Source organism: Podarcis vaucheri (assembly GCF_965113315.1).
Source record: "Podarcis vaucheri genome assembly, chromosome: 4".
NCBI lineage: Eukaryota > Metazoa > Chordata > Lepidosauria > Squamata > Lacertidae > Podarcis > Podarcis vaucheri.
Window position 1 is genome coordinate 77,571,432 of NC_138762.1, and position 15,884 is coordinate 77,587,315.

Consider the following 15,884-nt stretch of genomic DNA (forward strand, 5'->3'; position numbering starts at 1 on the left):
GCATTCACAGCAACTGTTTGACAATGCGTTTATAGCTTGTTTCCAATACTTGCTGCGCTAGGTTAAAGCTTTACACTTAAGGTACCAACAACAACCACTACAGAACATGTTACTGCTCTGACCTAACATGAATGCACATTAGCTTAAATGTATAGTATCAGGGTATTAATTTTTATATCCTTTTGTTATTTATAGAGTATGAGTAACTTCAACAAATTTCAAAGGGTCAAAGGCACACAGTGGTTTCTAAGATGATCATTCTAATATTGTTCTATATACAATTTATTTCATCAAATAATAATTTAGGGCTTCTAGATTCTACACACCAAATGTTTGGTTTTCTTGTAAATATTTTTGAGGTCTACTCATTTATAATTCATACACATTTTTTAAAAAAATCATACTTATCAAAGGGCATTAAAGTGAGAAAGTCTATTGAGTTCTGAGTGATCACAAATGGTATTTAAGGACTCGCTGAAAGAATTATTTTCTGATCAGTTGCTGCGAAGCATTCCTGTGAAGACTCTACTGACTCTGTCTTTCAAAAACGATGAAAGCAGTCAAAAGGTATGATTAACTTCTTAGTCCCTGCAATTTCCTATTGCTCTATTTGCCCTAGATTTTGGAATTGACTTCCTGCCTCACTGCAAAATGCACAGTTCCTCAGCTTGATAAATTGCACAAATTCATTTTTGATCACAGTTATCTTCTATTTACTACATAGCCAGTGAGGTTAATCATATGCTGAGGCAATTCATATTCCACACACATCTACCCTCTTCCTCCTCATGGTACTTTGCATATTTTACACACCAGGAGATGCTATGTCTGTCGTCTCACTAAAATACTGAGAGGTCATTCCTGGATGCCAAGAGCCTCCTCTGGTTCACATATATGAGTTCTGGACTGCCTACATGGGTTTCCTTGATCCAAGGGAAATAAACAGGCAGAAGATGAGAGTGCATAATAATTAAATCTTCATATGACAGCAAACTTGAAAGAGCCCACAGTAGTAAACAATTCAAAGTACTGGTGTTCTGAGCTCCTGTTGAATCTTTAGAAATGCAAGCCTTCTTCATACATGACACATGCAAAGGGGGTCCACACAATTGAAGGGGCAGCAGGGCCGTGCTGCTAGCCCCACCACTGACAAAACACATCTTCCCCCAGCCCCACCATCCACACAAGGAACTATTTAGGGAGAAAGCCAACACATACAGATTGTACAGGGTTCCAGGCCCTGGGGATCTAGATATGCAGGCTTTCCACGCTATGCCTAATGTGTGGATGAGGAGCTGCCAGAAGCTGAAGGGGCAAAAGGGCTTAGTGAGCTGGGACAGTCTGTGGCAGAGAGAAATCGAGAAGCTGAAGCTGCTGAGTGGGAGGAGGGAGGTCAAGAGGCTAGTGAAGAATAACAGGTGTCTCCTCCCCTGTTGCTGCAAGATCCCCTCCCCCTTGTCTCCCAGAACCAGGAAAGGCATGAAAAGGGCAGAGGAGAGATTGGCTGCATGCAGGCGCAGTCTCCAATTGCTTGGGGAAAGCCCTGAAGAGGAGGAGACATAGACATACGAGGTAGGGACCTTTAGTCTTGGCAACTTCATGGAGCAGTAGTGGGGAAAATTTTCAACCCAGGGGCCTCGTTTCCTTCTGGGCACTGACTCACTGTTGGGTGTGACCAGAGGCAAACATGGGTGGTGGAACCAATGTAAATGTTTCCTGGTTTCTATGTTCACACAACCATCCATCCAGCAAGCGGCATAATCTGAATCTAAGGACGCATTCCAGGAGGAGCTACTCAAAGAGATGCAAAATAAGGGTGATTGAGGGGTGTGGCTTGGGAAGAGAGGATGTGGCTAAGGACAGGGCATGGCCTGGAGAAAGTCTCAAGGCTCAGGCAGAGATACCAAGAGGGCTGCCTTTAGCCTCCAGATCTGAGGTCCCTCAACGCTGCTTTAGAGTGTGTTAAGAACAGGCAGCCCACTTCCTCCTAGATTAATTGGGCTACTCCCATGAAAAACCTCTTATCTGGATTGTGTTTACTGGTGGCACCGTACTACAGATCCTTCTGGTGTCCCCACCCAGCAGCAGATGTTTGGTTTTTCTAGATGGTGGTGAATGAAGAACTTTTAGATAATTTTGTGCTTCTGATTCTATTGGAGAATATACAGAACCGGAGAGCAAATGGAACTTGCCTTCCATACATTCAGGTTTGAGGTATGATGGTGTCTTTTCTTCCTGTTCTACATCACATATATTTATCACAAATGTTTGTGTTCCTTTGTCTCCCAGCACCCTTTTCCCTTTTGCAAGATTGGCTAACACAGCTTGAAGCATTCAATCTTTTGATAAGTTTGCAAAGACAAGTTATTTTTCCTGCTGTTTCAACTCTCTCTCTCTCTCTCTCTCTCTCACACACACACACACACACGCACACTTTAAACAGAACAGGGCTTGTCAGTGGAGGTGGGATAGTTTTGATGGTCTCAGCCTCAGACCATAAAGAAATGTTATTCACCCATGCACAACGTATAATTCATCCTAAGTGGCAGGTTCTGCTCTGGAGAAGCAGTTGACTGAGCTGCCTTACAAAGTCAATTACTGCTTATTCTCAGGGAGGCGGGGGAGTCTGGGCCAGAAGGGCTGAGATGCCTGCCAAGAAGGCATGGAAGAATTTGCTTTGTGTCAGCCTGCATGACACAGTATCTCATTTGTGGGTAAATATAAATCTAGTAGGCTGTTTTTGTTTTGTTTTTAAAAAGAGGTGATGTAAAATGTACCTTCCAAAAACAACATTCCTTCTTCCCTAAAACTTACATAAAATCAAGACTGTGTTAAAAGGCAGCCTTTGCACTTCCAAGCAATCTATTTTCATTAAAAGTTCTTTAAGGTAAAGCTACACTGCGTGGCTTATAACCTCATTCCTATATACCTTCCTTTCTCAGGAAAATGACAGAACATTTCATATATTTCAGTAGATGTTTTGCACAAGTAAAGTCTGAGTAATTAGTTAACGTAAGTATTATTGTCTATGCAAGTGTGAAGAACTGCCAATAAATTAAAGAGTGAGAGAAGAAAAACCTCAGGCCAATGTGAATAATAGACATTGTTTTATAAGGGCATCAAATGTAGAAAAAAATTCCCCAGGAAAAGGGAAAGGGGGAAAAAAGGAAAAGGGAAAAGGAGAACATCTTGAAATAAATGGTGTACTTATCGCTGAGAAATGAGCCTAGATACGTCTTAAAAAATGTTAAAGCTCAGAATTTACTGCATCATTCATGCAGTTTCATATCTCTCATTTCATGCCACAACAAGGGATTCTGCATACTCCATATGAAATACAGTAAGACTATGATTTTTCCCCCCAGCAGCAATAAACTCCACGCATGCATGACAAATCCAAGCATGCAAAAATGTTTAGCATCCCAGTTCAGAGATACTTTGGGGACAAAATCCGATTATGAGTTATACGCCACAATAAATAGGGCTCAGCGTTTCATAAAGCAATTTATAGTTCATAAAAATGACAAAATGTACCTGTCGGATAGAACCCGGAGAGCAGATCTCTGTGCTGCCTGCTGGAAGGAAGGGCAGAGATGTTTATTTTATATTCTGACTTTTAAAACAGGAGCTCAATCAACACTTCAAAAAAAACACACGTCACACACATTCCTATCACGTGTCCAAATTTTAAAGTATTAACAAGTAGCAGTAATATGGATATTTCTGATCTACAAGATGTAATAACACTTTGTTAAGTACGCTATAAAGCCCCCAAAATGGTTAAAGCACAGATCTTTCCATCCATACGATTCTATTCAAATGACTTTAAAAAAAACAAAAACCTTGCAGGAAATAATTCCATCCTTTCCCACCATCTCATTTACCATTAGTCCCCTTCCATTCTTCTGCAAAACAGACAGCACATATTTGGGTCTCTGGAATCATCTGTTGTTAGTTACAGAATTGTACGTTTAGCAAACTATGCAAGAACTGTTTCAGGCTTTCTAAGACATCGTTGTGATACACTGTTGGCAAGTTCTGACTGTGCTGCAAAAGCAGATGAATGTTCCATTGATGATTTACCTCTCAGTCATTGCCTGTTGAAGGTGGTGGTGGTGAAATCCAGATCTTGCTAGTACGTTAAATTGTGGAGGAAAAAAATCACAGCCTTACGAATTTAACAGGACGCTCCGTTTTTATCAGCAAACTAGCTTCCAATTCCGTTAATGTCCATTTGCTGACATAAGTCTCATGGAAAGTACTGACATGGATGGCTTCGTTTTCAGTGACTAACTGAATATACCTAATATTACGATCGTCTTGGCTACCATCTTGGCCTTGGCTTTAATCTCATACATTCTGGATTTCTGCCAACACTCTTTGGAATAAAGAGTTCGTACAAACAACTGTAACATTAAATCAATGGTTATTACTTTACACCCAAAGTTGTGTAACATCTTTATAAATAGAGTAGCCCCTTGCTATATTTATGTACAGTAAGCTTGTGTGCATTCAGTTTTACATGCTTGGCAATTTAGTTTTTTATTTGTGGGTGGGGGGGAATGGCAAGGGGGCGGGCATCCAGGAAAAAAAGACTTTGGCAATCCCACCTGCCATTGCACCCAAAGTGTTTTGACTATACACGTTTTTTGTTTTAGGTGCGATCCATGGAATGCAGCCCCCACATAACTTGTGTGCTTACTGGACTATATTTTATTACATTCAAGAAGCACGAGGTGGCACATATGGTTATCCCCCTCCCATTTTATCCTGACCAAGCTGAGTTTTAAGGCTAAGAAGAAGTTTGAATATGGGTCTCTCTGGTGCAAGACTTTGTTGATGGTCTACTTAGGTACAATTTCATTCACAGCACGAAACGACGGTTCTGCATATTGTTAATTCATAATTGTACCTTGCATGTCCCACTATCTCCATGTGAGGGGACTTCAGCAAGTCAGAAACCTTATTTTTGTAGAGAGAAATCCTGGTTACAATCGAAAGTAATGGTTCTTTGTTTTTCAGTGAGACTTCTTCATCTTTCCTGCTTGCCACGAGTGACGTGCTGCATGACCTACCCTGCAATTATTTCGTTAATTCTAACACTTTATTTCAGGATTTTTCAAACTGGTGCCACTGCCGGCTGTTGGGACATAACAGGGTCTTCTCAGTGGCGGTTCCCAGATTGTGGAATGCCCTTCCTGGAGAGGTGCATCTGCCTCTTTCATCAGCATCAGCATCAACAACAATCTGATATTGGTAGGTCTTTTCAGAACCATTTAACTAAGAGACCTGAAATGGGTCCAAATAGAACAGGTTTCCCAAATTTGATAAGCAGACCTGCCACATCTCCTCTTCTTCTTTGCTCATAAGTAACAATTAACTCTATGACCCTAGTAAAGATGCCTCCCCCCCCCCGAGATCGGATAGTGAAATTAAGAAATTATGTGCTCTCAGAATGTCTGTTTGAATCTCTAAAAGCTTGTGTCAGCTACAAGTTTTTTGTTCTGGTTCAAATTCCATTATCCTGGAGTAATCTTTGAAATTAACTGGAAGATTATCACATACGTATGTATGATGATAACCAACAGATGATATAACTATACAGTGGTACCTCGCAAGACGAATGCCTCGCAAGACAAAAAACTCGCTAGACGAAAGGTTTTTCCGTTTTCGATTTGCCTCGCAAGACGAATTTCCCTATGGGCTTGCTTCGCAAGACGAAAACGTCTCGCGACTTTGTTTCCTTTGTCTAAAAACAAAGACATGTTTTGTTTATAAAGTTAATTTATTTTCCCTTCAATTTTTGAACTGCTCTTTACAAAATGTGTGACTTTAAAGAGCAGTTAATAAACTGTTGTTGTACCAAATTTGGCTTTGTTTGGACTTTTTTTGACCATAGGAACGCATTAATTGAATTTCAATGCATTCCTATGGGATTTCGTGATTCGCAAAACGAAAAATTCGCTAGACGACAAAACTTGCGGAACGAATTAATTTCGTCTTGCGGGGCACCACTGTATGTTGAAAGGTGTAAAAATAGCGTGCCCTTAACTCTGCCTTGTGTGCTCCTTTTAAAAAACCAGAGCTCACGCAAGGAAGAAAGCAGATGAATCTCTCACATGGGCAAGATGCCAGAAGTGAAGAACTTGGAAAAACTGCTTCAGACTATGTCATGATCATGGAAAGCTCAGATGACATACCATTCAGGAAGGTAGGTAGACAATAATATATTACCTCTCCAAAACAAGAGCAGAACAGCCACAGATAACTCCTGACTCCGCCCAAATACAACAAAGTCCAGTGTCACTGAGCAAGACTATTTTAAGGACCCCATGCACACAGCCTATGGCAGCGCAACTAATTTGACAGAAAATTATCAAAGACAATTATCAAATAAAAATTAGGCTGCGTAGAGAAGTAATCTCCTGCCAACTCATTTTCTTCCATGTTGCTATACTAATTCTTTTCAACTTGCACAGGTTTTTGGTACAAAGATGCAACACTGAAAAACATACACTCCAGAACTCAAGTCGACTCGAGTTTTTCACTTTGGTAGTGTGTGTACTATGAGTTCCTATCATTTGTAATATGTACTTGCTACATGCATTGAAAATACATTTTAAACCGAAAAACAGAAGTGTAAGAAAACATCCCTGCAGAAAGTGTGTTGTGGTGCACAACTCTTCCCCCTTCGTTGCCTGAGCTGCTCTGTCGGCTGTGGGGCTCAGATGTGACAAGTGAGTCACCTAATCCCTGAAAATTATGCTCAGTGTAGATTCATTTTTAAGTTACAAGCTGATTGCTTATTAAAGTATAACTGATGCACTTCCCTCCTCTGTGCCAGTTAATTAGCAGCTTTTGAAAATATTTTGGCCCCTCTAAATGTTACATAAACATCTGTTTTACCATAATCACCCTTGTCAGACAATATTAGTTTATTTGTCAACTTCTTGCTGTGTGTTGGTGTTTTATTTATTTAAACGGTGTTAATGCCACTTCTAGAAATTTCATATTGACTATTTCTGTTTTGACAATTTGTCTGTGGACAACTATTTTTTTTAAAAAAAATCAAAGACCTACAGCAAACATTTTTCAGCCTGAAAGCCACACTCCCTCATGAACATCCTTCCAGGACCTGAATACTTCTGGTGGGTGTGATGAGACACACACCACTCTCCATCCTCCATCCACTTCAATGCTACACTCCAGACAGATAAAACCACTAGAGGGGTCCACAGAAAAGGCTTAATGAGGAGTGTGGCTTGCAGAGAAAAAATGGTCTGCTCAGTGTTCTTCAGGGACAGATAGAGGTACCAGGTGGGCTGCATTTGACCCCCAATCTTTAGGTTCCCCAATATCTGCAGGAAAAGTATGTGAAAACAAGCTGGGAAATATATTTTTTCTACAGGCTACAAAATACCATGGTGGCGTTTCTATTAAAAAACAGGAGGGTGGGGATGCTCTCCTGTCTCTCTGGAGACAGAGCCAGACTGGGTTTGTGGAAGGGCCATAGCTCAGTGGTAGAGCACCAGGTTTGCATGGAGAAGGTTCCAGCATTTCCAGGTAGGGCTGGAACCCCAGAAAGCTGCCGCTAGTCAGCGTACAGACACTACTGAGCTGGATGTATAAGGTCACTTCCCAAGTTCCAATTTGCTAAGTATTGGTTGCTGCTGTAGCTACCACAGCACAATCTATATCTCCTTCGTGGCTTTTAAAAACAAAGGGCAACACTGCGTTGTCCAAAAACCAGAACGGCAATGGCACCCTTGCACACATTACAGTGGTACCTTGGGTTACATACGCTTCAGGTTACAGACTCGGCTAACCCAGAAATAGTATCTTGGGTTAAGAACTTTGCTTCAGGATGAGAACAGAAATCGTGCTCTGGTGGCGCGGCGGCCCCATTAGGTAAAGTGCTGCTTCAGGTTAAGAACAGTTTCAGGTTAAGAACAGACCTCCGGAATGAATTAAGTACTTAACCCAAGGTACCACTGTATATTCTAGCAAGCGGGATCTGCAACAACATGGTGTACTCCTGTTTGACTGTTTCATTTAGTCTGCCATTTGCTCCTTCATTATATTCCATCCCATTTCCCTTTGCACCTGATTTTCTGTTTCCACCACCCGCAGAGTCAGTCAGCACAGCATTCCAGGGCCACTAAGCACATTAAGTCCCCATTGGTTTATCATTCTGGCTTATTTCCTATCCACCTGCCCCCAGGCTTTTTGCACTCTTGCAAACCTTGGGGTCTTTTCCTGTCTCCCCTGGGCAGGTGATGCTTTTTTAGCTACATAAGCAACAATGCTCACAGATGAGAACCAGAAATTCAGGGAACACCGTGTGTGTGTGTGTGTGTATTGCAAATAAGGAATGTTGAGCCCAGGTATTTGACCTAAAACTGTTCCCCTGAAGATGTGTTTATAGCTCCTTATCTTTATTAGAAATCAATACAGTTATTTCAGGAAACTTGCTACTGTACACAAAGAAGGGTTGAGATTCTGCTCAAGTGGATTTTAACAATACTGCTGTGATAGAAGGAAGGGGGGGGGGGACCATTGATGGTCCGGAATACAGAGCAAAGTATTTCAGGTGAATTGCTCAGCTTTGATAACTCAGTTGCCATAAATTGTAAGATACAGGATTTTGTCCATCTCTTCCCCCAGCCCTCCATTAGTGGATATAGATTCATTCAGCACTAGGTCGATTGATTTCCCCTCAGCCTATTAATCACTCTGGAAAAGTTCCAGCTGTACTTCAAGTCCATGAGACAACACAAGTATTCTAACAGCAGTAATAATTTTGTGGTTCTCATTCTCTTCAGATTGCATCTTCTATCTCCAGCTTTTATTGCAACAAGTCGGAGGTTGGGGAAATAATCAGCAAATATTTAGGTTTCCGTGTCAGTAAAATAAACTACCCCCAAACTGCAATGAGTTGCAATCTGTTGGTGAAAGGAAATCAAAGGGGAAACTGAATGCCTCCATTGTAATTGGGAGTGAAAAGTGAGCAACTTCCATGTAATTAGAGTACAGCAATGCACGGAACAAGATGAAAGGAAGCTGAGGAAGAGATGACCTGTGCCTTACAATGCTCAGAGAAATTTGAGAAATGCTAATACTGAGGCCAGATACTATATGCTGCATTAAGCTTTGAATCTGCAGGCATTTAAACCTATGTTACAATTTAACAACTTTACTAACTCCTTTTTAACAATAAAGAAGAACTATAGGATGGGAGAGGTGTCCACCAGTTATTGATGTAGAGGAGAAAATGGACTGGACCCTAATTATAGGCTGGGATAATTCATAGTCGGGAAGAACAATCAATGCAGCTTATTTCTTGTACTTGCTGGGTAGTAAACAGGCTAGACTACTGCTGTAACTTGGCCACAACTATGGTAATGGACACAATGAGCATCTCTCCAGTACGTTCTATATTACAGAATCTGGCTTATGATATAAACGATTGACACACAATAAAAGCAAGGGCAGAATGAAACAGCCTCTGCTTAGTCAGCGAATGTGGAAGACAAGTGTTTCAAAAGCTAAAAAAAAAAAGGGGGGGGAGTAAGTTTAAGAAAAGATGGCCCTGAATGGAAAAATGACAAATGGGAGGAGAAGGTGTCATTGGTGTTTGAAGTGTATGTATGATCAACTTAGTTCATTATAAAAATGATGGTATTCCTTTTTATTATTGCATATATTTTGTTCTTCAATAATATATGTTGTTGTTGATAATGATGTTTGTTGTTGTGGTGGTAGTGTGTCTCGAGAGACAATGGAGTGCACCTCGGGGGGATGTGAAGTCAAACCACTGGGGAATCACAGGGCCTGCTGTGGCTGCAGACACCAGTAATTTGTAACTGCTGCCTCCTGCATTGTTTTTGCTGTGTTAGCAGCACTAAAGTGACCTCCCCGGGGCACAAGCCTGGGCAGAGTGTATGGAAGTCCTGGGCTGCCAAGACAACAAGGCCCCCTGCTCAGCCTCACTGATGGGGTCCAAAGGAAAGTGAAACAATACATTTGGCACCAGCTTGGCTGCAGGAGTTGCCAGAAGGAGGTGTACAAGACGCCATCCAACCACCTTAGGGACTGCACACCATATTTATATTTATATTTATTTTTGCAAGGCAGTGGATAGCAAGAGGAAAAAAATAGGTAGATGATAGACAAACAGATAGACAGACAGACAGACAGACATAGGTAAAGGGACCCCAGACCATTAGGTCCAGTCGTGACTGACTCTGGGGTTGCGGCGCTCATCTCGCTTTATTGGCCGAGGGAGCCGGCGTTTGTCCGCAGATAGCTTCCAGGTCATGTGGCCAGCATGACCAAGCTGCTTCTGGCAAACCAGAGCAGCGCATAGAAATGCCGTTTACCTTCCCGCCGGAGCGGTACCTATTTATCTACTTGCACTTTGATGTGCTTTCAAACTGCTAGGTTGGCAGGAGCAGGGACCGAGCAACGGGAGCTCACACCGTCACGGGGATTCGAACCGCCGACTTTCTAATTGGCAAGTCCTAGGCTCTGTGGTTTAACCCACAGTGCCACCTGTGTCCTCAGGTACCTGCTAATGGAGAGGAGGACATGTTGAAAGGAGGTGGTTCAGTGCAGACTATAGAATCATCAGGGAAGCAGGTCACCTTATGTTCTGCATAACCATTTCTGTGCTTCCACCTTGCCTCTGGGTGTCACCTACCAAACAGTGTAATTGCACAAGCAATGCTAAATTCACTGAGTTCACAGAGATAAACGAGCTTGTGCAACAGCAGCCCTTCCTGGCGAACCCTCTCTGCTCCTGCCCTCATTCCCTTCCTTTTCTAACACCATCCAACTGCTTACTTTGCATAATTTATGACAAGCATAGAACTTTCAGTGCATCGCTGTGGAATATACACTTGACCTTATCTCTATTAAGCACGTTCAAATCAAGTCTCTTTGTGTTGTACACACAGTACTACAGAGCTGGTCTCTGCACCATTTCTTTCAGGCACAGACATACAGCAATACATAGAAGGCGGCTTTTTAAAAATAATGAGCATCTGCTGTAAAGGGCAGTGGCTGCTGAAATCATTAAACGTAATCATTAAACCATCTTCTATTAAAATCTTGTTAGCCAATTTTAGATGCATTACTACTAAGACACTATTAATGAAAACTGTCATAGCTAATCTGGGCTTGGAATGCTGAGATTTAAAATATTTTAGCTTGGGAGTTATATCAGCCTGCCCTTAGGGAAGGCTAAGGTTTAGGTCAGTGTTTCCCAACCGGTGTTCCGCGGCACACTAGTGTGCCGTGAGACACCGGCTGGTGTGCCGTGGGAGGGAGGCGGGCGAGTCGGGCGGCGAGAGGCGGCAGCGTCGAGGATCTGCGTCGAGCCGGGGGCGGCTCCGCGGTGGTGGTGCCGAGCGGCGGGGCAGCGCGTGCAAAAGGGAGGAGCGCGAGACAGCGGAGGAGGAGGAGGCCGGCATGTCCGGGCAGCAGCAGCAACAGCAGCAGCAGCAACTCCCGGCGACGGCTCCTCCTCCGCCCGCTATCGCCACCACCACCACAACAGCCGCCGCCGCCTCAGCTGCCGCCGTCCCTCAGTCCCTCGCTCTGCTGCCTCCTCCCACCCCGGCAAGGGGAAGGGAAAAAACGTTCACTTTTGTGCGTCCCTCCCGGCGTGACGCTGCGCGCTGACGTCACGGGGCGGGGCTTTAATGGTGGTGTGCCGCGAGATTTTTTTCCGGTAAACAGGTGTGCCGTTGCCCAAAAACGTTTGGGAAACACTGGTTTAGGTGGCAGAGTAACTTTAACGTCCCCTGAAAGGTTTCGACTACATTTTATTAAAACAAGTTAATGGTATTGCTTATGTTAAACATGCCATTTGATGATACACAAGTTTAAAAACTTTTAAGTAGCAGTCATGTGTGTGCATGAACAGGATTGGAAGAGGGGCTGACATATGGGGAAGTAGGGGTTAACTGTAGTCCCAGCTCCCACAAAACACTGCCCCACTGAAGCTGCTATTTAGTCTTGGAGCGAAAATGCTAGGTATAGTCCTATCTGGTATGATTGTTCAAGTAATCTGAATTCGTCATAATATTTTAGCACATACTTACTAAGTGTGTGTGTGTGAGAGAGAGTGAGTGAGTGAGTGAGTGAGTGAGAGAGTGCTATTACTTGAAAAGTACTACAACAAAGTTCTTTTTCTTTCACTCACAACCAGAGTTCCATTTTGAAGCCATGTCTCTAAAGATGGATTTTGGTTGCTTCTGTAGCTTCTATTTATACAATTTCACAATTTCTTTGGCAGAGGCCAAAGTACATACCAGGGTGTTGCCGTTTATGAACCTCGGGAGATGTGAGAGGCAAACAGACTGGATGAACTTTGGTTACATATTCCAGACAAGCACAATGGCTCTATTTATTCAGACTAAGCTGCTGAATGCAGATTGATTGGCTCTGTGGGCAATAAATTTTCACAGCCACAAAACCTCAGTGGCAACCAACCTGATCCTGCAGAAGGGTGGGGAAACTGCCTACAAGCCTGAGGTTGTAAAAATAAGTTAGATTATTTTTCCACATATGTAAACTAGTCAGTCAAATTCTTTTAACACTGATTGACATGAATTCCACAACTGGCTTCAGTGGCTTACTTCTTCCCTATAGAGTTCTACTTTCTTCTATAAAATGTTCTATCCTAAAATAATAGGAAGCAAAGTAGAAAGGAGGAAGGAAAGGAAGGAGGGATATTTGCATAATAGTTAGCAATCACTGTTTAATATAATACACCCAAGACTGATTTAAACGGCCCAGTGACCACTATACTGAAGAACAGAGAATCGAAATATGGATATTTCATGTGTCATTCCACACTTCAGGGGAACCAAGAGGCAATAATCATGACAACTGAACAATCTTAAGTATGATTTTAACATCTCCATGACACAAAGCTTCAGACATTTTCTGAAAGGATGATGGCAGCATTATTGCTCTATGTATTATAAATCAAAGGGAACTGGGTCATTTTAACTTGCAGATTTATGTTAACTACCAAGCGGTCTGCTAATTGTGTGAGCTCTTCAGATATTTATTGGGGATCAAAAAGGTAAGTTCTTCTCCAAAATCGGTGGAATTAAATACGCAAGCAGGAAAAAAATCTATCCCCACATTAGCTCTTCTGATCACTGCCTATAAAATTTTAACTATGATTTTAACTGGATAAATGATGAGGAGCAAAGGAGGAAAATACATTTTGGTAATTAAAATTAAGGATCTATCTAATGTGTGTGGCTAATTAATTACAGCAAGCTTCTTGACACATGATCAGCTCAACTTTGTTCTCCTCTTCCTCCTCCTTCATAGCTTCTTCTCTAACTCTTAAGCTTATTTATTTAACGTAACACATTGAGAGCATTTTCATGCTACCACACATTCTCTGCTCTTGTAGCTATACACTTTCATTGGAAAATCCCACGTTATTGTCTGGGCTTGTTCCCATGGGACATCCTACAGTGCTTTAATTTCTAGGAAGAAAGAGAGGCAGAGACTATGAGGAAATATCATTTCCTCTTTAGCACTTTAACAACTTGTTGCCCTCCACTTGTTTTGGATGACAACTCCCATCCACTGCAGCCAGTACAGCCATGGCTGGAGCAAAACCTCTTCACTAGATTGAGGACAATTCCCCCATTTCCTGCAGCCCTATATGACACAGCCACCAGTGCTCAGAGGACTGCCCTGACTCCCAGGAGAAAGTCTTATGAGTGGGGAGAAGGGAAAGGTCAGCTGCCTTCTAGTTGCGCCACCATTGGATATCACCCAAGAGCTATAACTCTACACACATTATTAACTGGATCCTCAGCTTTGTATGAAATGCTTCTTATGAAATATTTAAATGAGTTATGACATCGTCAGCATACCTCTATCATTAGATCATGCACTTTTTATATTAAAAAACCTTTAGTTTTGTTACCTGGTCGTTCTCCTCTTCATCACTGCTCAACTTGAGGTCATCTTCTAACATCCTGGAAAGAGAAAATAAACAAATGACCTACATTTAAGTCCAATAAAACATTTCAGATATAGTTTAGATAATAAAAGCCTCTTAATTATGTGGCACTATGATGTAAGAAGAACGTTGGTGAATCGGACCAAATGCACACATGGATCTGGCTTCAAGGATGACGCTGCGTGGGTGGTGGAGGGCACCCAGATCCTGGTTTCACCAGGCCAAGGCCTGGTCAATAACAAACAAACAAACAAACAAACAAACAAACAAACAAACAACTGTCTGTTCATTCAGCTTTCCTGTACAAAGGGAGGCAGGTCTTTCAGGGAACAGAAACGCCTTGGGTTCCACCGCCAAGTATATTAGAGGGAAGGATCAATAATGGAGGGAAGCAGAGGAAGAGGCGGGAATATGAGGCCTGTGAGGATGCTACCTGGCAGGATGAGCATATCAGGCAAAATAGCATGGGGTGTGGGGGAACTGATCGCATGAGTTGCCCAAGGAAATAGCTGGTTGTCTCATGCAGGAGCCAGGCTATCGGTTTATGCAGTGCTTCTCCTGACTGGCTCAGGAATCTGTGAGGGAAGGGCTTTTCACCTTTTCTAATGTATAAACCATCATCCATAGTGATGCTTATAGGTCTCTCTTCCCCCCCCCAAAAAATGACTCAAAGCGACTTACTGAAACATCGTCAAAAGCCAGTATAGAAACAAAAACAAAACAGAAACCTGAAGCGCTCCTCCACAATATGCAGAGATTCCACTCAACCCACACAAGCTGCTCTAGTGGCTCCTCCTACAATCCCTGTTTTGAGACTGGAGGCAGGTGTGTAAAGGGTTGTGTGTGAAGTTCCTCCCATTCCCATTTCAGCAGCTGTACTGTCTGGATGAAAAGTGAAACTTTCCCCCCAGAGCATCATTGAAAGGCAACAAACTATGTTGTCATTTGGGAGAGCTGCGATCCTACTTCTGAGGCTGATGGACCAGCGTTTGAAAGTCCCATTGTTCTAGGTGCATTTTGCGACAGGTAATTTCATTAATGCGAACATTTTCCGGAGCTCTGGGAGCAGTACTGCACTTAAGATTTCAGATTAAAACAAACGTAAGATTTTAGCTGCAGTTCATTCATTTTCAGCTTTGTAGTCTTGTTATAAAAAAAGCGCGCCTAGACATTCCGTTGTGGTGCCCATAACCTAGGTTTAAGGTGCCATTTAGCTCCTAAGTTTTCAGTTTCTAACACTGTGCTGATCATATCATTCCCTTCTTTCCAGGCCTGTGTCACTCTGCTTTCTACACAGGCCCTAACCCCTCTAGGATCACGACAGAGTGCCATCCTGTGGACACCAGAAGCAACCAGAAAAAGTTCGGTGCGTGCTAAAGATTAATCAATGAGACTTGCTTCCACTAAGGAGAAGGGAAATGCTGTTACACTTGAACAGCAATCAGACTTCAACACTGCAAATTTACCCCAAATGGTATGCAAAGTGGTGGCTAGGAAATATAATTTCTACTTAGTAGAAATTCACATAACAGACAAGAAAAAAGTACAATGCTTGACAACTCTGCATGCAGTCAATTTTTTTGGTCACTGCTATCATTTATCTCTTAAGTCCAGAAGTGTGACTCTGTCACAATCCAACTTGGAGGCAATTAACACTTCACACAGCATCAGGGGTCCTCAAAGTGTCTAACTACACAGTAGTCATGTGCTTCCTGTGCTCCCAAGTATTTTTAAGTGTATCTCCTCTTGGTGCTTAACCAAAGTTAACTGCTTGAGGTATTGGCTTGATGACTGGGTAGAGAGCCTTCTGAGTGACAGAATCATGTTTCTGGAATGTTCTCCTCAGGAAAGCGTACCTGGCATCTGCACTGTCATATTCTCAGTGCCA

The 15,884-nt window shown here is 42.5% G+C and overlaps 1 protein-coding gene and 1 long non-coding RNA gene across 9 annotated transcripts in view; one reads left to right on the forward strand and one right to left on the reverse strand.

The window, feature by feature from the left end:
- Positions 1 to 15,884, reverse strand: part of AFF3 (ALF transcription elongation factor 3) — a 224,539-nt gene that overhangs the window by 46,116 nt on the left and 162,539 nt on the right. For 7 of the 8 annotated variants that reach the window (XM_082220026.1, XM_082220024.1, XM_082220025.1 and 4 more), the window contains 2 exons: positions 13,961 to 14,012; positions 3,535 to 3,575 (listed from right to left, as the gene is read on the reverse strand). In XM_082220026.1, the coding sequence (XP_082076152.1) occupies positions 3,535 to 3,575; positions 13,961 to 14,012 (93 nt within the window). The remainder of the gene's footprint in view (positions 1 to 3,534; positions 3,576 to 13,960; positions 14,013 to 15,884) is intronic. The other variant, XM_082220023.1, reaches the window with a different exon arrangement.
- LOC309530940 lies at positions 5,072 to 6,649 on the forward strand. Its single transcript, XR_014218976.1, has 3 exons — positions 5,072 to 5,256; positions 6,084 to 6,211; positions 6,480 to 6,649. It is a non-coding gene; the product is annotated as an uncharacterized lncRNA (long non-coding RNA).